The sequence below is a fragment of the Calliphora vicina genome, chromosome 4, assembly GCF_958450345.1.
Source record: "Calliphora vicina chromosome 4, idCalVici1.1, whole genome shotgun sequence".
Lineage (NCBI taxonomy): Eukaryota > Metazoa > Arthropoda > Insecta > Diptera > Calliphoridae > Calliphora > Calliphora vicina.
In genome coordinates, this window is record NC_088783.1 from 5,127,835 (window position 1) to 5,150,551 (window position 22,717).

A 22,717-nucleotide genomic window follows, 5' to 3' on the forward strand; every position below is an offset into this window, starting at 1 on the left:
GTCAGCATTAAAATTCAGAATTATATTGGATCCAAATATGTTATGTAGGTTACGTACGGCATTACCACCAAGAAGTATCATAATTTGTCCTATCTAAAGAATATAAACTATCAATTTTAAATTATTCGTTAATTTCAATCCACATAAATTTAAATTCTTACGTACGGATATCTTTGAATAGCTAAAATATCGTCCAACTCTTTAAATTTTACCTCAAAATTAATTGGGAAAATGTCCATTATTTTAGTTACAACAGCTTTTTTTATTTTAAACAAAACTGAAAATAAATTAATATTTTTTCAGTTGTCAAACGTTTCTCTACACATAAACGGCAAAGTAAAAAGTGTAGACGATTTGTAGACAATGTCACCAATTTATTCGACAAAAGTGGTGACTTGGAGACACTTAACCCCAGGTTTCCTTCAGGGTACTTATAGCTAAGGGCGTAAGTATGTATGTATATGTACATGACATGAATTTGGACTTAACTCTTTGTGGGTCCCAATTTCAAAGGCGATATAACTATACTTCTTTAAAATGCATTTCATTTGAAATCCATAAAATATATCGTCGTCGAAAATCCAAAAGTAAGATCACTTTATAATTTTACTGCAGAAGTAAAGAACGTCATAAAATTAAAAATATTTCAGATATAAAAACATTTCCGAAGAAAAAAAGATATTTTTAAAGTTTTGTATGTTACGTTATTTTACATATCGCACTCGTTCAAATATACTGTATTAACTCAAAATCTTTTAAGTGTTCAGGAGACACAAAAAACATTTTGTGGTTACATTTTAAGAGAATTTGAAAATCCGAATACATCATTTTTTTGTTTACCAAAAATATTTAAAATTTTGATTTTGAAGTATAATTTGGTGAAGGGTATATAAGATTCGGCACAGCCGAATATAACTCTCTTACTTGTTTAATATATGCATATTTTATCTACTCGAATAGATGAGTATCCTTGGGAAAAGCTTCGTAATCAAGAACATAATCATGATTAAGGTGATGGACGTTAAGGAAATGGGTATTTTCTATATTAGAACACATTTAAAAATTTCTAGAGGCATGTAGTTTTACCTTTTGACCCGGAATAAATATTATATTAAGATCTACTTTACAAAATTAAAAAAAAAATTTTCTACTATAATTAGAACCAGCTTAATTAATCTTAAAACCAATATTAATTGATGTCACATATTAAATTCAATTAAAAATGTGTTTTTTGGAATGCAAAACCCCTGTATTTTTAATAAGTAATGCAAAATTAATTAAGAATTAAAAGAATTCGAATTAGCGAAATAAACTTTTTTTCTGCTCTCTTTTAAACTTTCTGAAACATCAACACAAAAATACTCACCAATTTTTTCCTTTAAACATTATAAAAAAAACACCCCATAACATTTTTAAATAAAAATTTTTTTATTTCATTTGCCAACAAATCGAACATAAACACATGAATTTTAAATAATACATACATTTTTTAATTTGTTCGTAATTTTATAAATAATATTTATTTCAGTCCATAAAACATTTAAGAAACTTTACATAATTTTTGCAACAATGCACAGTAATAATGAAAACTTAAAATTTTAAAATGTAATACATACTGATCAAAATTCACTTCACAATAAAATTAAATAAACATACATACATATGTGTAAACAATATACATATCACCTCTCCAAATAAAAAAACTTTGATTCATTTCATAATTTGTTGTTCTAGGCAGTTTATAATCGAGTTAACATGTATTTTGTTTTCATAACAATAACAACACACATGTTAAATTTTCACTCAACTCTCTATAAACTGGTAGTTAGATTTTAAAAATTGTGTTCCAGTACTAAATTTTTTTTTTTAGTTTTTAGCCATAATTTTCAGGATAATTTTCTCCGAAAAAAATTATATATTATTTTTTTGGTTAATATTTAAAAAAAAGTGATTGAAATTTTAAATTTTTTTATAAAAATCAAAAAATTAACCATTTTATTACTACTATGAATATTTTGTGGGTATAAATTACGACAATTAATTATCTGCAGATACAAATTTAAATACAGTTTTTAAGAATAGATTGAAGGACATTTTCAAATATTTATGAATATTCTCTTTTTTTATTAATAAAAGTATAGTTTTTGATTAAAAATAAAATGAATTGCTTAAAATTAGTTAATATGCTTTTTAGAAACAAAACTTGTTTGAATTATTAATAAAAGAATATAAGGCTTGTAAGTATATATGTATGTAAATATGTAAGAAGCCAATGCTTCCTCTTTATTACTATTTATAATAAGTTTGTAAATATTTTCAGTTTATTTTGCTACCTACATATAACAATTGTCTTATCTTGTACATAATGATTTCAAAAGTATTCAAGTTTAGATATGGGATCGTGGGTTATTTTGAACTCTTTCGTATTGTTTAGAATTTAAAACACAAGTATGTACTACTAGCCAAACTTAGAACAGAAATTATTGTACATATTATCTTTTATTTTAAAATAAAAAAATATTAAATGCCTGTTTACGGATTTTAAACAATACAAAAATTACAGAGAAATACACATAGAGCGGAAACTAACCCTGTCAAAGATCTAAGTCTGTTGTCAAAAACCTAAGTGGTGGAAATGTACAGGTAAAAACATCTATATGAAAACAAACACCACACCCGTATGTGAAAACCTTTGAAAATTTTTTGTTTTCCCGGATTATATGTAAATTCTCATATGAAAAATATTTAAGTCAACAGAGTTCAAAGCATAGAGAATTGTACATAGAGGGACACACTCCGTTCTGTCAAACAAAACAATTACAATTCCATATTTAAAACGACAACAAAATACATTGACTAACATGTATTTTGTTGTTGCAAGAGTTAGGTTTTTGACAACAGACTTGGGTTTTCGACAATTACGTCTCGTCTCTATGTTACCCTATGGTTCAATGCATATATAAATACATAGATCGGAAACCCTCCTGTCAACCAACCTAACTCAGGTGTCAAAAACCTGAGTGGTGGAATGTATTAATAAAAAAAAGCATGTGAAAACAAAAACAACACTCGTATGTGTAATATTTTTCGTTTGAGATTTTTTACGCTCTATGTGTATTTCTCGTAACTTTATTTTTTATTAAGAATACTTCTGTGTTTATTTTATTTCATTTATTCAGAATCAAGCCCTATGGTCCAAATATGATTTAAATTCCACTCATAAAAAATTTCTTTGTAGTCCGAAAACAGGCCCTTACTGCCAGTTTTTGTGTTTCGAACTGAATATTCTTTGAGAAAATGTGAATGAGAAAAAAAATTTAAAATATTTGGTAAACTTAGACATTTCTCCACGAATTTTTTATATGGAATAGAGAAACAATGCGAATATTGAGTTACCCTTCCATCCATCATATACAACTTTATACGGTTATCAAATTAAGATATGTTTAAAAATAAATCGTAACAAAGAAAACATTAGGTACTTTTATTTAAATAAAATTATTTCTTATCTTTACATAACAAGTAAATAAATGTAAGAACATACGTATTTAAAATGCATATTCCTACATGTACATAAATTTTGTTTACTCACATTTCTCTTTTTATTCGAATCTCTAGAGTCTAGAGTCTAGACACTCATTCAAATAAAACTTCTTAAGAAAATGCTGTTGTTTCTATATCGAAACTAAGTAAGCTTAAGATTTTAGTGAAATTTAAAATACAATATTCTCTCATTGATTTTTAATTTAAAATTTTACATTAAAAAAAACAATGTTGTTTGTGTACTTACACAAAGATGTGTTGAAATAAAAGTGATTGAAAGTAAAAGAACAAACATATTTCGCTAGATTCAGCTTGATAGAAAATGCTTTGACTGCAGAGATTATATTTTGTTAGATAGTGTTTTTATAAATACAAGTATTACTTATTTATAATTCTAAAAGGTTTATATTTAATAACAATATTTGTTTTTTGTGAATGTTGATCTTTTGTGTGCTCCTCCAATGCTCTGTCATTGGGTAATAGATGCAAACAATAACAACATTGCAATTTTGATTGTTTAGTTATGAATAAGGCAGTATTGGTAGATTGAACATAAGTTGAGTTACTATCACTAATTTCAGATGATTCTTTTAATTTTAGTAGGTCTTGAAGCCATGTGTAGTTGTCTTCTGTATTGGCAAAACTTTCATCACACTTCTGAGGCACTTTTTTTACACATGGTTGCGAGCTGATGTCAGTTAAATTGTCTGATACTGAAGGTTGTTCAGAGAATTTGCGTTTTTGTTTGGATGTGGGGAATATTTGTGGACATTGTTTGATATGCTCTATTGTGGTAGAGGAATTCGTATAGAGTTTATTACATTTGTTACATTCAGTATACTCATTTTCTTTGTGTTGTTGCAGAAGATGTAAGTTGTATAAACGAAAACCTTTGAATTGTTTTAAACAATATTTACATTTATATTTTTGCAGATCAATCTGCCGTATGGGTGGTTTAACCTTAACCTTTTTCACCTGAGACTTCTGATCAGCATCTTTCACTTTTACTTTTGATTTACCTTTAAGTTTTTCATTGTCTTTCTCTTTATTTTTGATCGAATCTTTCTTAGGTCTTCCTTTGGTTATTTTTTCTGCACTTGGTAGTTTTTTAATTTGCTTATCCTTTGGTTTTAATTTAATTTTAATTTGTATTTTCTTTTTAGATTCATTATTTTCCGACTCCGTTCCTTTACAATTCTTCAACAAAGCTGTATTCTTAGATGTCTCGATTTTAAGTGGTTTATTTAAGTTTCCCTTTTGATTACTTTTTAATTTGTACTTTTTTTGTACAGCATTTTCATTCGGTTTTAGTATTTTTTTAGATTTTTCATTAACTTTCTCTATTTGTATTGATTTGTTATTCAATTTAGCCTTATTTACTAGTTTTTTAGATTTATTATCAACTTTTTGCAGGTTCTTTGATGCACGAACTGTATCGTTTTTCAGGTTTTCCTCAAGTTTCTTCAGTTCTAAACTCAGGGTGTTTGATGTTGCTAAAATAGAAGGAAGAATTTCAGCAGATGCAGCTATTTTAACTTTGGTCTTTTCGTTGGGGGATGTTTGATGCTGGCTGACGTGCCTTAAGTGATGTAAATAGCCTGCAACGACTTTGTGGCATATTTTACACTCAAAAAAGAATGTTTTCCTCTTAATAAACTGAAATATTTTTGCTGTTTTAGCCACCTCTTGTTGCCGGGCTGCATTCCAACCGAATGCACTCACATGTACCAACTCTCTCAGATGACTTCTGTACTGCTGATATTCATGTGAACTTATTAGATGGCGACACAATGACAAATACTGTGCCCCACACTTTACCTTACACAGTGGACATTTGAGTTGTTTCATTATGGGGTCTTTGAGTGTTTTAGATTCATTGGCATGTTTTTCTATAATATGCTCTTTGTGCTCCCTGAATATCTCATCTATACGGCCACATAGCTGGCATTCGTAAAAGGTTGTTCGTTGCATATAACGTAATCTAATAGTCATACAGCTGTCTTGGCCAGAGCGAGGTTTTTCAGCCAAAGCATCACCATTATATTCTCTGTGTTTGCGACGCATATGATAGATTAGGCGTTTGACTTGTTGAAAACCGACTTGACACAATGTACACTTCACGCCTTGGTGAATGCGTTCGTGTACGGAAAGGCCTTCAGAGTCTGGCAATTTTATCTTGCAAACGTTGCACATAAATGTCTTTTGTAAAACTAATAAGGATGTTTCACCTGCAGGAGCAATGGCAGATTTTTTAGCTTGAACCTTTATCGGACTGTCCTCTACTTCAGAGTCACTGGAAACCAAGCTTAAACTGGCCACCAAACGCAGTTCCTTTTCGTCGTAACTTTTGCGTTTTCGTTTTTTTATTGCTGAAGTCTGCTTTCCTTGTTCAATATCAACTTTACGGAACACTATTTCGTCGTCATCTTCTTCGACTTGTGCTTGTACACGTCCATCATGCATACGTGGACTTTTAAAGTTGGAATTCTTAATCGGTGATAGTAAACCAGACCTGTGCTCAATACTTTCTGTAAATGACAATTCATTTGAAGAACTCGTTGCAGGAGTCAATAAACCGATATGTAGTTCTTCATTATTTTTTTGATCGTTCTCATCGACGTCATCTAATTCTATGATGGCCACAATGCGATGACCCTGTGAATCGACCAGATTAGAATTCGAATGTGGAGGTGGTGGCAGAGCTTGAGTTGTTGGGGCGGGTGTGCTTTCGCGAGATGTTAAAACTTCAATTACTTTTGATTCATCACCTTCACTGCCGCCCGCTGTTGATTGTGGTGGAGTATAAGGTGTATGAAATTGATTTACATACTGTCTGTCCGTCTGCTGCTGTGCCAGTGATGAGTCCACTGGATGCCGTTGCATTTGGGTTTTCTGATCAAACTTTTGCATAAATATATTAAACAACATGTCATCGTCATCCACAATGACCGGCGTTTCTGGACGTTGTGTTCTTTGACCAAAATCTCCATTTGGTACAGTATCAACAAGTCGCATTGGCAGTGCTTCATTTGTGTTTTCAACAACTTCAATTTCAACATCGCTACAACTGTCTTGACCACCGTCATCTAAACGGTGGAATATTTGTATGCGTTCATCACAGACCTGGCAGATATTGCCCAATGTGGGTGTGGTGAGTAAGAGCTGTTTACAAAGAATTCCAAAAGTATTATAAGAACGTTGTTAGAACGTTTTTTTTATATACATTTAATGCAATGTTTATTATGAAATCACCCATATACATATATAAAGTTGGTGTATTGGTATGTTTAGATTTTATTTATTATGTTCTAGTTCATGCTATTTAATGAGTCTTACCTTTTTTGAAGCCCTATTATTTCCTTGACCCTGTTGAGTCGCATGTGCCAAAAGCAATTGTTTTTTATTTAATTGTCTTAACTCTTTGGTCGTATATTTCAGGTTCTTTTCTGTTCTACATATTCGGCAAAATTGTATTTTTCCCATATTGAAAAATAATTTAGATGTGGCAAATAAAATGTCTAACCACTTTTCAACAATTACTTCACTCTTATTACAACCAGTTGAAAAAAATTAACTAATGTTAAAGTTTGAAAATAAATATTAAAAAAAACTAACACTTCGTATGTTGCTTTTCTTTTCTCAATTGTTTATTTGCAAAATACTGATGAAAAAATAGAAAATATTTAATGACAGAGCGGTAAAAGTAGCTTCTGTCAATCTGACTGAATTGATAAATTGTTAACTCTATTGTGAATGTTTTTATAGCATTTTATTGTAATCTGGGCTGCCAGATAGTTTTGATGAAAAGTAAATGTTGCTTAAATAAGAGGAAACATTATTATCGGCATTTTCATTTTGAAAAATCGGGATTGTTAAAAAAGTACTATACTAAACTATATTGAATCCAATATACTCATCATCTTAATATACATTAAAGTAAAAAAGATTGGCTACAAAATATTTGCAGTGATACTATTTTTGTTGATTAAGAATTTTTCGGAATCCTTTATTTAAGGATTTTCTTGATATATAATTTAGAAATACCTCTCAAGATATTCAAAATATATCGAAAGATATTTTATTAAATCGAAGTTTTGCTGACTTTTGATACTAAAACTCTCAAAGGTAACTGAAATATGGATTAGAGTCCCGTGTGAATATTATATCTGTGGACAGCAGAAGTTGATCCAACCACTTAGAATCCAATCAATTAGTTGTCATCTAATTTTTCATAACGCCATAACATCCAAAAACTAGCAATCAACCTATCTATACCTTCATATAGGAAGCCAGAACTCCTGAATTTTAAGATCTCAGAGCAAAGGCATATGCTCAAAGCAAAGGCATTGAGAAAGCAATACCGTGGCTTAAAACCACTTATTTTATGTGAAATGCATAATGCGTTTTTCATATACAATACTTTAGTAAATCTTTAATTTCATTGTAATATAAAAAAAATCTAATATTTTTGTTTGTTGGTTTTATCTCGTATTCCTTGAACGGGTTTTTTTGTTTTTTTTTCATTTTCTGAACACCTCCCAATTGTTTATTTATTTGACATTTATATTTTAGGTTATGTCGAAACATTTGCCGCCGCTTGTATTTTCTTTGCATCTGTCTTAAAAGATTTTAGAATTTTGTATAAATAAATAATTGCATCCATTATTAAAACGAAAAAATGGAAAGTTTAAGTTATCGTGAAGTTATTACAACAAATTCCTGTCAAGAAGAATGGCATGAAATTACTTTAAACACAGGTAGCCAAATGAATAATATCGCAACGTTTGTGGACTGACCGTCTTTTATTTACTTTCAGGTGGAACACACAGTACTTTGCAGGATATTAAAGTTGCGGAAAAAGCCGGTGGTTATTGTTTTAAAAATGTTACTTTGAACCACAATCGTAATCGCTACATTTATTGGCGTATATATCAGGACATTTTGGAATTGTCTGAAATAAGTTTGGATTTTAATCTGTATCAAAATAATTTGCGTTACAAATTCACCGATTCACCCGTCATAGCCGTTAACATAATTGAGCAGGGAAAATATATTGTTTTATTGGTTTGCACAGTTTGCAGTCTACATCGTATATGTTTTCCTCATCCGGACTCACTGGCTGATGGATCATTTACAGGGAGTGTTGGCGCCAACACTGCTTCTGTGGATTTTAATGATTCACAGACTTTTTCCATATTTAAAGATGCCAATGCAGCAGCTGCCCGTGATCCAAGCAGTTTTTATGTTATTGATACGTTGGGCTCGTCAAGTAAGTAATTTTATTATTTAAAAGTGGTAATAAGAATCATTATTTTATTTTAATTTAGATAGTCATATACCCCATGCTGCTGCTAGTTTTCTATCTACAAATGGAGAAGAGGCTTATTTTGCTTTAGCTTGTCAGAATCAGTTGATGTTGTACACCATGAACTGTGCAACCGGACATACGATTGGTCATCAATTGAAGGAACACCATATTATGCCCAGATTATTTTCTAATATAAAAGGAGCATTAACGTATGTAATTTGTTGACTTTTCATAAACTTATTTTGATTTTATATATATTGTAGAGGGAAAACTGATACATCCGATGCTGACCATGCTAATTCATTGGTATTCACTTGTATAAACAATCAAATTTTACTTTTGGCTCTATACCGTAACGACTACTTGCGAGTTTGGTCCACTATTAATATGCAAATACTTTGTGCTATTAACTGTGTACGAGAGGGCAGCGAGCAACGGATGCAAGGACGTAAGTTTGAATATTTAAGTTTAAATTCAACTACAATAACTTTAATATTTCAGCTCAAAGTAATTCATTGCGCAAAATTAATGACGTCAGCTTTTGTGCATTTCTCTCACATTCATCTGGCTCGGAGTTTGTATGTCTTGACTTGCAAATTGATGCGGCCAATAACAGTGGACTAAGTTTACAGCGACGTAAAATAATTTCTGCCCCTCAGTTGGATTTAACAGATTTTGATGTTTGCGATTCTAGAATCTGGGCACTATGGAGTAATGCAGAGGGTGAATTTAGTATATCAAGCTTTTCACTTGTCCGGGGAATGGGTATCAATTGGGTTTCGGCTGCTATGGAGCCACCACCAGATCGTTATTGTCTAGGTATTGAGCATGGTATGGATCCCAGAGAAGCGTATTGTTCTTATATTTTTCACCCGGGAAAATTCGAGCGCAGCGTTATTGCAAAGGCTTTATTTGTAAGTAACATAAAAAATTTATCTTTGTAAATTAGTGCAGTTCAACACATTCTAATTGTATTATTTCAGATGTTCCGTAGATCAAATGTTCGTTTTGAAGGCAAACACTGTACTATGACATTATTGAAGGAACATGTCTGTCAAGCAATAGAAGATGAACTTCAAAATGAAGTTAAAGATTTTGATGTTTCTGATGATGATTATTTAGAAATATCTACAAGATTGTGGGAACGTTTTTATTCCTGCTGTGAACAATATCACATGAAGGCATCCCAGCCCAGTGGATTATTAATATTGGAACCTTTGGATGCTGTGTGTGTAGTAAAAAAGAATACATTTTCTCTGCTCAGACCTTGCGAAACTATAGAACATTTAATGCTGGCTGGCGAGGATGTTGAAGCAGACATTGTAGTTCCTTTACATTTTTCCGATAATGAACGTCAAGGCAGAGATTTGGTAAACCTGGTAGAAATCATAGCCCAAATCGAAAAATGGCTGCCAGAAGATGTAAAAATTGACATTGATAGGAAATTGTATCAATTAGAGATGCCGAATGTAGTTATAGAAAAACTAACTGAAGATCTATTGGCGGGAGATACTGAAAAAGAACTTTTACCTTCAAATTTCTTGGTGGCCATTAGACAAAAAATGCAGTCGATTAAAGATTTGCGCACCGCGATGTCGATGTTACTGGATATTTTGCGCATGGACAATGGTAATCCAGAAACCATGCACACAAATTTTAATAATTTAAACCACACCACCAGAATGTTTATGTCCTTGGGTTCTCTTTTCGGCAGTCAGGTTGGTTTATCCCTATTAGCCGAAACCGTACGACAGAATGCTTTGATACGTTTTGCCATTTGTCGCAACCTCTTGCTGCTGCAACAAATTTTAATCGATACTCATTCCTTGCCTGTCGATATTTTAGAATGCTTGCGGTCCCAGTTTATGCCTGACGTTCTAATATTTCTACAATCTTACTATGTTATGATATGGATATCAGAAACACCCGTCAATATTAATACAGCTTCAGCTATGGAAACGTCCATGCAAAGACTTAATCTTTTACAACTAACATCTGGTTCCGGACGAATTTATTCGAATGGCGGCAAATGTAGCTCTGCACCTTTGCTGCAAGTTTTCCTCAATGCCAAGGGCCTGTATACGGCTCTGGCTTTGTACGCAGACAATTTCAAGGATCTCGATAACGTCACTTGGCAACAAACTCTAATGCCCTTGTCAACTATAGTCAGTCAACTCATTTGGGCTGTTTCGTTTAATTTCGTATTTGGTGAATGGCTCTTCAGCACTTGCCAACACATCATCATAGCAGATTATGTGCGTCTTCTCAACAGCTGGTGTGAATGGAATATATGCTCCAGACAATTCATTTTGGCGGTAACATTACTCGATAGTGGCGAATCCCACAAGGCTTATGATTTATTCATACAATCGGCGAAGGGGGTTGTTAAAGAACAATTTCTTGCTGAGAAAGTGCTAAAAAACACTCCATACGCTTCTTTAGTGGAAAACCTTTCGGACATTGAAACTGATAAATTTCAGTTAAAAGTCACGAATCAGTGCATTGCTCAATACTATCTAAAAGTTATACAACTTTTCGAACAACACAATGCTTTGGATCACATTATATCAATGGCTCAGGTTGCCATTGGATTGTTGGATAAAAATGACCCGCAACTACCCATGTTTCAGTCGATCGTGTTCAATAATCACCTAAAATTGGAACATTATGAGGAAGCTTATCATTCATTAATTTACAATGCGGAATTGTCACGTCGTAAGGATTGTTTGCATCAATTGGTATTTACGTTGTTTAATCGTAAACGATACGATTTATTAATGCATTTTCCTTATGTGGGTCTGTATGAAGAATTTGAAAATATTGTTGAGTCCAGAGCTAGATCACAATCTATGGAAAAAAATGAAATTTATGATTTCCTATACGCCTTTCATGTCAACAACGGCAACATGAGGAAAGGTAAGTCTTGTATTAATATATTTCTTTCTTAATTGAGTGAAACAACACCACCACCTACCATGTTTTTCTTTTAGCTTCTGCTATTATGTATGAACAGTCAATGCGTTATCAACTTGAAGGCGATTCCTTAGAATCACTTAACAAACGATTCTCATCGCTTCTAGTCTGTTTGAATTGTTTACACTTAATTGATGAACGTTATCGCTGGATTGCTAAGCCTGTTATAGGCGATGAATACGACACAAGTAATAGTTCTAAAGATGGTATGAACGACGACGACGATGACGACAAGCGAAGTGATGATCAAACATCAATCGCAAAACCCCAAGTTGTAGTCCTCGAAATTAAACACATTAAGAAGGAAATGTTACATACAGAGGCGCTTATAAAGCTAGCAGAGCACCGCAAAGATATACATTCATTCCTTAATGCCGGACCTCAAGAACTATCAATGATTTTAGCCAGTTGCGGTTTATTTACTGCTGCCCTAAAATTAGCCAAGGGATTTACTGTTAGTGTATTGCCCATATTCGATTGTTTAGCTGCCGCATGTGTACGTACGGCTGATGAAAATCCCTCAGATGCTTGGGATTGGTTACAAGAAAACGATTTGGCGGACTTGCCACATCGTAATAAAGCATCAGATATGGCTTGGTCTCTGCTACGCAAGCTAGTAGAAGATAATGAGGAGGAATCATCGACACAAATACGTAAATCGGTTGTGAACAAACTATTAAGTTTGCAAGCCTTTGTACCACAATGGCTATACAACAATTATAAATTGTCTAACTGTTCAGAGCTTTTACATTTGTTTGTCAGACATAATCGCCTGTTAGAAGCTGCAGAATTGGCACAAGAAATGCTTTCGGCCATGCTGGGTGCGGGCAGTGAATATTTTAGTTTTAAACATTCGATTGCTGTAACAAATCCAGAATTGTCTCTTCCACTAAATTCGATAGATTTACTCTTATACGGATTAAAACTAAATGGCGAAGACATAGAATATCGCCAGGCTCATGCTGAACTCGAGGATAAACTACACAAATACATAGAGACTGCTACGCGCACAGCTCAGGATAAAATAGAGATGTCTTTTCAAGTAAATCGAGAACGCCAGCAGCACCCGTGGAAATCTTAAATAGTAGAATAGAACTAACTGTAAAATCAATACTTTAAGATTTATGTTTTTGTTTCATTACCTGTCTTTTAAACTACATAGATATTAAGATTTTTTCAATAAATTACAAATTTGTAAAATATATACATATTTTCAGTAAAATTCTTCAGATGACCCAACTTCTCCAAAGCTTATTGTGGCTGTAGTTTTTCTCAATTCCGAGTTTTTGGATATGAGCCAAAACAATAATATGCTGACGATATGTCGAAACTGTAAATTCTATAAATTCAAATTTTGATAAGTTTGTCAATAACCGAATCATGATACAAATATACAAGGTAGTTTAACTTACTCTTTTTGTCGCCATATTAACGTTCTGACGTTTACTGGAATTATGAAAAATCGTGCTACCGTATTCATTCTTAAAATCCCATTTTGTTTTGTTTATTTAAAAGTCAAAAATAAAACAGCAAACATAAAATTACATAAATAAAACAATTTAAATTAAAGAAATTTGTTTTTTAAATAATAAAAAACAAGAAACTATTTATGCTACTTTAAAGGAAAACATCCCATATACAGCCCTTTTTCATATGTGGCAACGATTTTTTTCATTGTTTACAAAAATTTAATTTCAAATAATTCCAACAAACTTCAAAAATATTTTTGAGAGAGAGAAGTGAAACTACCTTGTTTTTTTCTATCATGGGCCGAATTAATTGTTCATGACTACAAAACTTTAATTTAAAAAAATTTGGCATAAAACTCTTGTCACTAAAAAAAAAATAATTTTGAAAAAAAAATTTGGCATAACATTTATTTATTTATTTATTTATTTATTTATTATCACAATTCAGTAATATAAAGCCATAATAATGGCCAAAATAACAATATTACATAGTAAAACAATAATACCTGAGAATATAATTAAATATAATTAAAATATATACATAATATAGTTTCATTGATTTATACCAATTTTCAATTCATTTAATTCCTTATTTTCTTATTTTGGCTCCCCAGCCATACAAAATTTAAATATTTTTTAAATTAAAAATTATAGAATAGGCACATTTTTGTCACAAACAATTTTGAAATGAAAATTTGGAATTTTGTTTACCTAAAAATATTTAAAATTGTTATTTTAAAGTACATATGTATATATAATTTTGTTTTTAAATCACAGTGCAAGTTTTTTTCCATTTTTATTTTGCATTACATTTAGCTAAGCAAGTGATAAGACAGAAATGCAAAGACTGCTGACTTTGCAGGAGAGCGCAGAGAGAGCAGACCTCAAAAATTTGCTTAGTGCAAAGTGAGATTTGCAAAGAATGTTGTGGATTAGAAACACTTAACACTTTGCCAAAAATGAAATTATGACAAAGTGAAATAACAAAAATAAGTCACAAGTTTTTCCAAAAAAAAAAAATGTTTGCTCAACCTTTGCATATTTCGCAAAGTTTTTTTTAATCCACCACGCCATATCGAATATTGATTGTAGACACAATATAATTTGGGTCCTTATGGAACTTAAAGACGTCCCAGCTATGTCTATTTGTAGAAATCAAAAATATGTTTTGTCACAACATTTTTTAAAAAAATTATGATTTTTTTTAAATATTTTTTATATGTGTAGTTTGACATTATCGCGTGCTATTTCTATAATCAGCTGTGCTCCCGATGACACCTTATTAAATGCACCTTGGCAACGATGGTCAAATTTGCAAATTTAAATTTCCAATTGGTATGCAATGATTTTTTTGAGTTTTTGAATCGCCCTGTCATTTAGATTATTTTTCTTGGGGATGGTAACTCTTCTTTGTTATTTTTTCACAATTTTGACAGTATTTTTTTATCTCCCAGTTCATGAAGTCGGTTTTTTAATGGAGAAGTTTTCATAATTTTTTACAAACGATTTTCAAAAAAGAACTTGAAGGAAATTTAACAAATTTGTATTGGAAATAAATATAAAATTTTAAATTGAAATTAGTTTTTTATTTTAATAATAAAAGTTGTGTAAATTAAAAGCCTTTCATAGTTAAGACCACAAGCAAAGACCCACACGTATATTTTGTTAAATACATACGACACAGACGACATTGTCGTCCATCACCATAAACCTTGATAGAGAGCTGTGACATATAAAAAAAGTTAAAAAATAACAAAACAAAAATTTCCTTGGTGAAAACCAAAAATGGTGAGTAATAATCATATTTGGCCATACTGCACAATTCCTAATGGAGTTTTAAACAAATATTTTTTACATTACATATTTTGATTTTTGTTTTTATATATTTTTGTTGTTTAGTCTTCCCCTTTGGCTTTGATGGACTCATTGCTACGTGAATTCTATTCTACGACCACACCTAATAACCGCAAACGGGAAATTGAATCTGAGTTAATATCGTTCAAGAGTCAAGCCGAATCCTGGAAGACATGTCTTTCGGTTGTGGGTAATGGTAACATATTTGAACAAAATCAATTTCTTTGGTTTTTTTGCACTTCCACGTTGGAGCATGCAATAACTAGACGATGGATGCAATTGGGTAGTTCCGATAGAGCACTTATGAGGGAAGTACTATGGAGTGGATATGTCAATTTACCAGCCAGATCACAGAAAAGACAACGAGATACATATGCTCAACTAATAGCCTTAATGGGTAAACGTCAGTTTCCCGATGAAGATCCCAATTATATTATGCACTGTCTGACGTTAGTGAAATCAAATTTTGCATTGGGAATTTGTCTACTGCGCACTACATCCGAGGAAGTAGTTAGTAATAGAGAGGATGTTAATACCGACAGAAAGCAGTATTTTCATTCCTGGTGAGTTTGGAATTAAAACAAAATTAAATTGTATTTGTCTTAAATTAATGTTCCTCCTTGTTTCTTGTAATTTTTGTGTTGCTAAATACCTATATGCTAAACATTTTTGAATTATTTAGTCTGTTCAATAACAAAAAACTATTACGAATTATTACAAATTTTCACACAAACATTTTAAATTTGTATTGAAAAACTGGAAAATGTACAAACAATTTGTGATAATTCGTAATAGTTTTTTGTTATTGAACAGACCAATTATATTGAACCAGAGATAAAAATGTCAAGTAACTTACATCAGGGGCCGAATTACCGCATTCGTGATTGAATGAACTATCGTATCGAAAATTAATTTCGATATCGTAATTATAACAAAATGTATTAAATTTCATGCTCGATATCGAATGCCGTAATCTCAAATAATAAAATTACGATCGAATTTACTCGATATCGAATGACTGCGATTTTTATACCCTTCACTATGAGTGTTGTAATTTCTACATTTTCCATTAGCGGCCTTATAAAGTATATGTATCATGGATCGTTATAGTTTTCAGTTTTACTATTTCAGTCATTATACAAAACTATTTGGATAATTTTAAACAATCAGAGCTAAATTTTTCACAATAGATATGATGCATATTGTTATACTATATTAATCTTATATGGCCCTTTGGACTCGATTAAATAAAATAAATGAAATGATATCGAAGTCTATATAGTCATGCCGGTCTGTCTGTTGAAATCCCGATTATATTTGGGATTGCAGACTGATTGATACATCAATATATCTGCAATAGTCCCGGTTGCTACTTAAATTCAGGGAAATCGGCCCACAAATAGTTAAAATATAAGGAAACACCACAATATCTGGATTACATTTCCAACGACGTATAGAAATTCTGAATGGTTATTTCAGTCTTTATTTTAAATTATATGTACAATGATGAAGGGTATATAAAATTCGGCACAGCCGAATAGAGCACTCTTACTTGATTTTAATATCTTTACCTTTAATAGTGTTTCTGAATTTACGACTAAATGTGTAAAAATTTGTTCCTGTCCTCTTTTTGTTTAGATATACCCCGATATCTATAGTAATTGGCAATTTATTTATTTATTATTTTTTCAACAACCTAGCTTATTGGCCATAATCGGTTATAAATTTCTACTTAATAAAAATTTTTTTACAAAAAATTTAATTAATAAAAATATAAATTATAAATATAAAAAATGCTTAACACAAATTGTACGAATTAAACAAAACTCCACTCAACTCCAAACAATTCATGCACATTCAAATGATATGGAAAGCTTTGGGATCGAATAATTACTTTAGGATTATATCATGAAGTAGTTGAATTACAACAATTATATTAATGTACTTTAAGAACTTTCGGATGTTACATATGATATTTAATTACATATTCCTCAATTGTTTGTTTAATGTTTTATACGTAAATGTATCTTTGTTTTTAAAGCACGTCAATGTGTATGCCTGAAGTTATGGATCTATTAACAAAATACTTACTAATAGCTGTGTGTCATATAAATGACAAAGACATTCATTCCATATCAAATACACTCATGGATTATAGTTTAGTAACATCGCTGCCAAATGACAATCAATTGAGGTAAATATTTGTCCGATTGTTTATTCTTTATTTATTCCCAAAAAAAATGTTTCGATTTCCATGTCGACGATATAACAAAAATAATATATAATACAATTTTATTTTGTATAGTTCCTGCGTCTTGGAACTGTTAACGTGTATCCAACATTTTGTTTCATGGATAAGGACTGATCTAATATCGGAATATTTTCTTATGTCAATTTTGGATATATCACAATGGCGTTCATCGCATCAGGAGCTATCATTGGCTGGCTTATCTGTACTGAATGAATTGTTGTATTTACAAAAATCGTTGCCATATAATGTAACCCTCATGTCCGGCATTAATGTACTGCTGGATCAACATAATACATCTAAGCAACAAAGCGAAATGTATATTGACAAATTTCGCGAACTTTTACGTCTATATGCTGCTAAGTATTGGCAAAAAATGTTGCAAGAATCTTCGGTGTTGGATGGCTTTTTAAAGTCGTTATACTGTTGTACCGTCTTTCGTAAGTTGTTATTTTATTTACATACATATGTAGATTTTGGTACGAGTTAATGTATTTTTCTTTATTAGAAAATGGTGCATATGATTTCACAGAAAAATTGGAAATTTGGACTCCCATCATTAAAGGCTTAACAATGCACGATAAATTAAATCGGTATAATGATGTCATACATCAATTAGTATCTGAAATTATGCATCGCACACAATTTGAATATAATAAGACTGAATTGGAACTTTTGGATAATGAACTGATGGAAGATAATGTAACATATTTTTTAACTGTTTTTTTTTGTCTCTATTTTTTTCCCATTAAAAAATAATTATTTTCTTATTTTTAAGACCCAAACGGAATGGCAACAATATTTAACACAATGCATCGAGTGTATTGCCTTAATTGCTGAGTCTCGTCCGAATGCTGTATTTGCGCAAGTATTTAGTCATTGGTCACGACCACATGTTTACCTTCAGTCCATAGAGAATGACATAAATAGTGGAAAAAATTTCGAGTTGTCACGTAAAATCAAGTCGCAAAGTTTTGCGGAACATTTAAGAGACTTTTCTACCGTCTGCCAGGCAGTAGTAAGAATAGCCCCTTTATTGGATACCAACACAACAGCTGAGGCTGCATCCGAAGTTAACTGCCATTTAGATATTTTAGCTGAGAACCTATTAACAACGTTGAAATTTTTTATTAGTAACAAATTGCATACTATAGATGTTGATGCGTCAACATTTCAGACTGATTTTGACTATTTGTAAGTAAATTTTGAACAAACCTTGTTTGTCATTTAATTGAACTAGTTTTTACGATTTTATTTTAGATATGCTCAAGTTCTTATGGCCATACGCAGCATTTTGCCATTATGTCAATCATTAAAATCGGATCACATGCTTTTGCGACTATTCGAATCGTTGGGTAGCATTTTTCAACCCAATACCATTATGGGATCTTCACCAATCATCTATATGGCAGCCAGCCAATTGCTGTTGTGTATAGCATCTGTGATACGTCCAAAATGTCTTTTGGAAATACCCACAATTGTAAATCTCATGCAATCGGGTCCTCGCCTAACGCATTTACCACGACAAGTGATTGCAAATATCTATATAAGTCTTATTAGTTACCTAGTGTTGCCTTGGAAAAATGTCGACGAACAGCAACAGGATTATTCACGTCGTTGTATGATCCTAAGGGAATATATTGAATGTTTGGCTCAAGGTTTCCTAGAGTTAGATTTGAACTCTTTGAATGCGGCGACGGCTGAAGCTAAAGTATCATCGATTTCATTGAGTTTATTAGTGACATTTAGTTTAGTTATAGAATTCTTTAAAGACTCTCCAAACACAACAAAAGACATGTTAGCTTCAACATTTAAGGTATGTGTCTTTTATTTACGATTTACTTAAGTATTCTAAGATTATGATTATTGTATTGTATTGTATTCTCTTGTTTTCTTCTTTACGCAGCCTATTATAACAAAAGCTTTAATGATTTATAATTCATTTGGTCAAAATAGTAACGCAATTTCCATTACTGTTGCTGAGTTTAGTTTAAGTGTTTTGCGTACATTACAGAGTCAATTAGGTTCGCAATTTATTAAGGAAATGATAACTCTATTTATAACCGTCAATGTCAGGTATTTTTCAAATTGAACTATCAAATTACATGCATATGCTCATGTATATATAATAAAACAATTACATTTCAGAGAACAATTAACTCTTAGTCGTGTGGTGGTGATAGAGAAAATTTTACAAATGTTTCAATTAATTGTCCAACAACCAGGTAATGCATCCTTAGCCATGTTGCCTTCAATATTAGACTTCACATTTGAACACATAATGCCACTACTGCAAGTAGAGAACAATGTTGCAGATACCACAGATTTGACTAGTGTGGTCTACTCATTGTTTGATAGGTAATATTCTAAACATAAATCAATTATTATATTTCTATTATATTTTTTTCCGTTTCCATTATTTTCAGTATTCTCACATGTAAATGGCAGTACTTTTACAAGTCATACGTTCAGCCCAATGGAGTATTACAACAGCAAAATGGCAATAATTGTAACAGTAGTCCAGTCATAAATCCCAGTGATAATTTACACCCGGAACATTTTATGGCCATTATGAACGCCTATGGACAAATTGTCGTTACCGGCAATGACCCGAACATAGTACGCACCGTTTTAATATCCATGCAAAATGTTCATGAGAAATGGCGTCTCTATCAGAGACCATTATTTAAGGAAAACTTATTGGCCTCATTTCAAAGTGCTTTAATTAATGTTCTTTTGTCCGGGGAAGGTGCTTTGCATTTTGATCTACTGACAAACGCTCTTTTTGCGATGTCCCAAGTGGATGCACAGAAAATGCGCGAGAGTTTTGCAAATGCCGGTTTACCCATAAATATGAAATTAATTGATGAAATTTGTTTAACTACGGTAAGTGCGAATTTCAAGTTCTACATTTATTCATACACCTGTCCAAGTTCTGCAATTATTTATACACGTCTCCAAGAATTCCAATCCGATCAAAATTTAATATTACCAAAAACTTTATTTTGATAATATGAAAAATGAACCAAAGATTAAGATAAAGACTGGAAAAAAATTTGTCGGTCCGAATATCTATGGCGTTATATACGTCGTTGGAAAGGTATTTGAAATGTATATCATTAAGTTTTATGCTTATATCTCAGCCATTTGTGGGCCGCTTTTCCCGAATTTAAATAGCAAGCGAACCGGAATTATTTTATTGATGTACCAATCATTTATATAAGTTATTAGGGGTCTTCTTTCAACGGACAGACTGGCTTGCAAAACGTAAAGCACAAAACGTAAAGCACATTTACGTCAAACGGTTTTTAATGCACATTGCTGGTAGTGATTACGCAAATTTATGAAACCACCGTATCATTTAGTACTGATGCAAAAGTTTGCAGGTTTGCACAGTGCTTCAGGACGCTTAAAGGTCCTAGAGCGAAAAAAAAGAAAATCTGTCATTCTCATAATTCCTACCAAAACTTGATTTTTTTAAAGAAAATTCAAAAATATCTAAAATTGCTTATAATTCATAAACTAAAGGTCCTAGAGCGAAAATAAAGAAAATCTGTGATCACTCATATTTCTCACCAAAACTTGTTTATGATGAAAATTTCAAAATATCTAAAATTGCTCATAATTCGTAAACTAAAGGTCCTAGAGCGAAAATATAGAAAATCTGTGATCACTTATATTTTCACCAAAACTTGATTTTTGTGATGAAAATTTCAAAATATCTAAAATTGCTTATAATTCGTAAACTAAAGGTCCTACAGTGATAATGAAGAAAATCTGTGGTCACTCATATTTCCCACCAAAAAATTATGTTTTTCAAAGGAAATTCCAATACATCTAAAGGTAGGGCCACACATGACAAATATTTGACGAAAAAGACGTAACCAATAAATAAAATACCTTTGAATTCTTTTATTTATTTTAAAAAACTTATTTTTTTAGGATGATTCAAAACAAAAAATTTAGTTTTATTTTATTTGATGCATTTTGATCTTACAAAACACTTGTAAGAGTAAACACGTAAAATTTTAGCAAATATTTGCCATGTGTGACCCTACCTTAAAAGAAGTTGTTACACTGGCTTGAAAGATAACTAATTTATTCTGAATAAATAGGCCTGTAATTATATATTCATATAATTTTAAACATAACTGAAAATGCATATACTTTTCGAGTATGCATACAAATGTTTACAAGCCACCGCCTGTTACTGCATTGTGTTAGAAAGCAAATTCTGTTGTTTGTTTCTTCAGAAAATCATCAAATGACTTAAAATTAATTTAGAAATTCCATATAATTCGTTGAGTGTGAAAACTTCATAAGTACATAATGTGGATTAAGTTCTTAACCAGACTTAGCTCTAGCACCTATTGTATGAATTTATTTTTTGTGAAATACACATTTCAATTGATGTATCGTTGAAATGAATTCCACTTTTTATAACCAAAATAACTTGTGCCTAAAGACTCTCGTATGTCATTGTCTTTAAAACTCCTCCAACTTCCAACTGTGTTATTTATTTTATTGATAAAGTAAACGTTTTTATGATTAATATCAAATAAATAAAAAAATATTTACGCATTTCCTTTTTTTTTATCTTTTTTGGACACATCATTTTTAAAAACATTTATTTTTTTTATTTTGTATTTTATATTTTCTTTTCTTGTTTGTATTTTTGGTTTCACTTGTACAATCACTTACACTTAAACTTACAATTATAAAAAATGTATTTAAATACATAATTTGTCTATTTGTTTATTTTCTTCTTAGGACATTCCAACATTTTCCCAGAAACTAACTCAATTGATACAAGATGCGCATTGTGTACATTTAACACAAACATAAACATAATTATCAATAACTATAATAGTAATAGTAATGCATATTAAATGTATGTTTTAAAAAAATAAATAATAGTAATTAATATAATATAATATTAAATAAAATAAAATAAAATTATTTCAGAACTTCATTCATCATTAGCTAGCTATATATAGCGTTATCATAAACGCGCCAACATTAATCGCTTAAGTATTTCATAAATGTATTTTCATTTCATTTTCACTATGTATTTTTATAATCTAGTAATGATAATAATAATGAATGTGTGTTTAGCATTTTAATATACTATAGATATTATATTTGTAGGTATATAATTACATACATACCTATCATTTCATTAAGGATAAACTATATTATTATATTAGATATATATTATTTAAATATGAATATGTTTGTATGTATGTAGTTTATAAAACATTAAACATAAAATATATTTCCTATTCCTCATTCATATATTCTAATTCTATATTTATATATTAA

At 31.0% G+C, this 22,717-nt stretch overlaps 3 protein-coding genes across 3 annotated transcripts; 2 read left to right on the forward strand and 1 right to left on the reverse strand.

The window, feature by feature from the left end:
- Nucleotides 1–3,798: 3,798 nt before the first annotated feature.
- LOC135958076 (uncharacterized) lies at nucleotides 3,799–7,324 on the reverse strand. The gene is made up of 2 exons (XM_065508940.1): nucleotides 6,880–7,324; nucleotides 3,799–6,705 (listed from the first exon to the last, which is right to left on the reverse strand). The coding sequence occupies exons 1-2, from the start codon at nucleotides 7,024–7,026 to the stop codon at nucleotides 3,922–3,924; spliced, it is 2,931 nt and encodes a 976-aa protein (XP_065365012.1). The 5' UTR covers nucleotides 7,027–7,324; the 3' UTR covers nucleotides 3,799–3,921.
- An 805-nt stretch (nucleotides 7,325–8,129) lies between these two features.
- On the forward strand, nucleotides 8,130–13,028 carry Nup160 (nuclear pore complex protein Nup160). The gene is made up of 7 exons (XM_065507300.1): nucleotides 8,130–8,300; nucleotides 8,360–8,812; nucleotides 8,871–9,060; nucleotides 9,115–9,299; nucleotides 9,353–9,765; nucleotides 9,835–11,767; nucleotides 11,842–13,028. The coding sequence occupies exons 1-7, from the start codon at nucleotides 8,222–8,224 to the stop codon at nucleotides 12,903–12,905; spliced, it is 4,317 nt and encodes a 1,438-aa protein (XP_065363372.1). The 5' UTR covers nucleotides 8,130–8,221; the 3' UTR covers nucleotides 12,906–13,028.
- Nucleotides 13,029–14,761: 1,733 nt separating this feature from the next.
- ebo (ellipsoid body open) lies at nucleotides 14,762–22,396 on the forward strand. The gene is made up of 11 exons (XM_065507747.1): nucleotides 14,762–15,081; nucleotides 15,193–15,710; nucleotides 17,189–17,341; nucleotides 17,453–17,835; nucleotides 17,904–18,097; nucleotides 18,174–18,589; nucleotides 18,656–19,211; nucleotides 19,302–19,471; nucleotides 19,544–19,753; nucleotides 19,822–20,281; nucleotides 22,166–22,396. The coding sequence occupies exons 1-11, from the start codon at nucleotides 15,079–15,081 to the stop codon at nucleotides 22,238–22,240; spliced, it is 3,138 nt and encodes a 1,045-aa protein (XP_065363819.1). The 5' UTR covers nucleotides 14,762–15,078; the 3' UTR covers nucleotides 22,241–22,396.
- The last annotated feature ends 321 nt before the right edge of the window (nucleotides 22,397–22,717 follow it).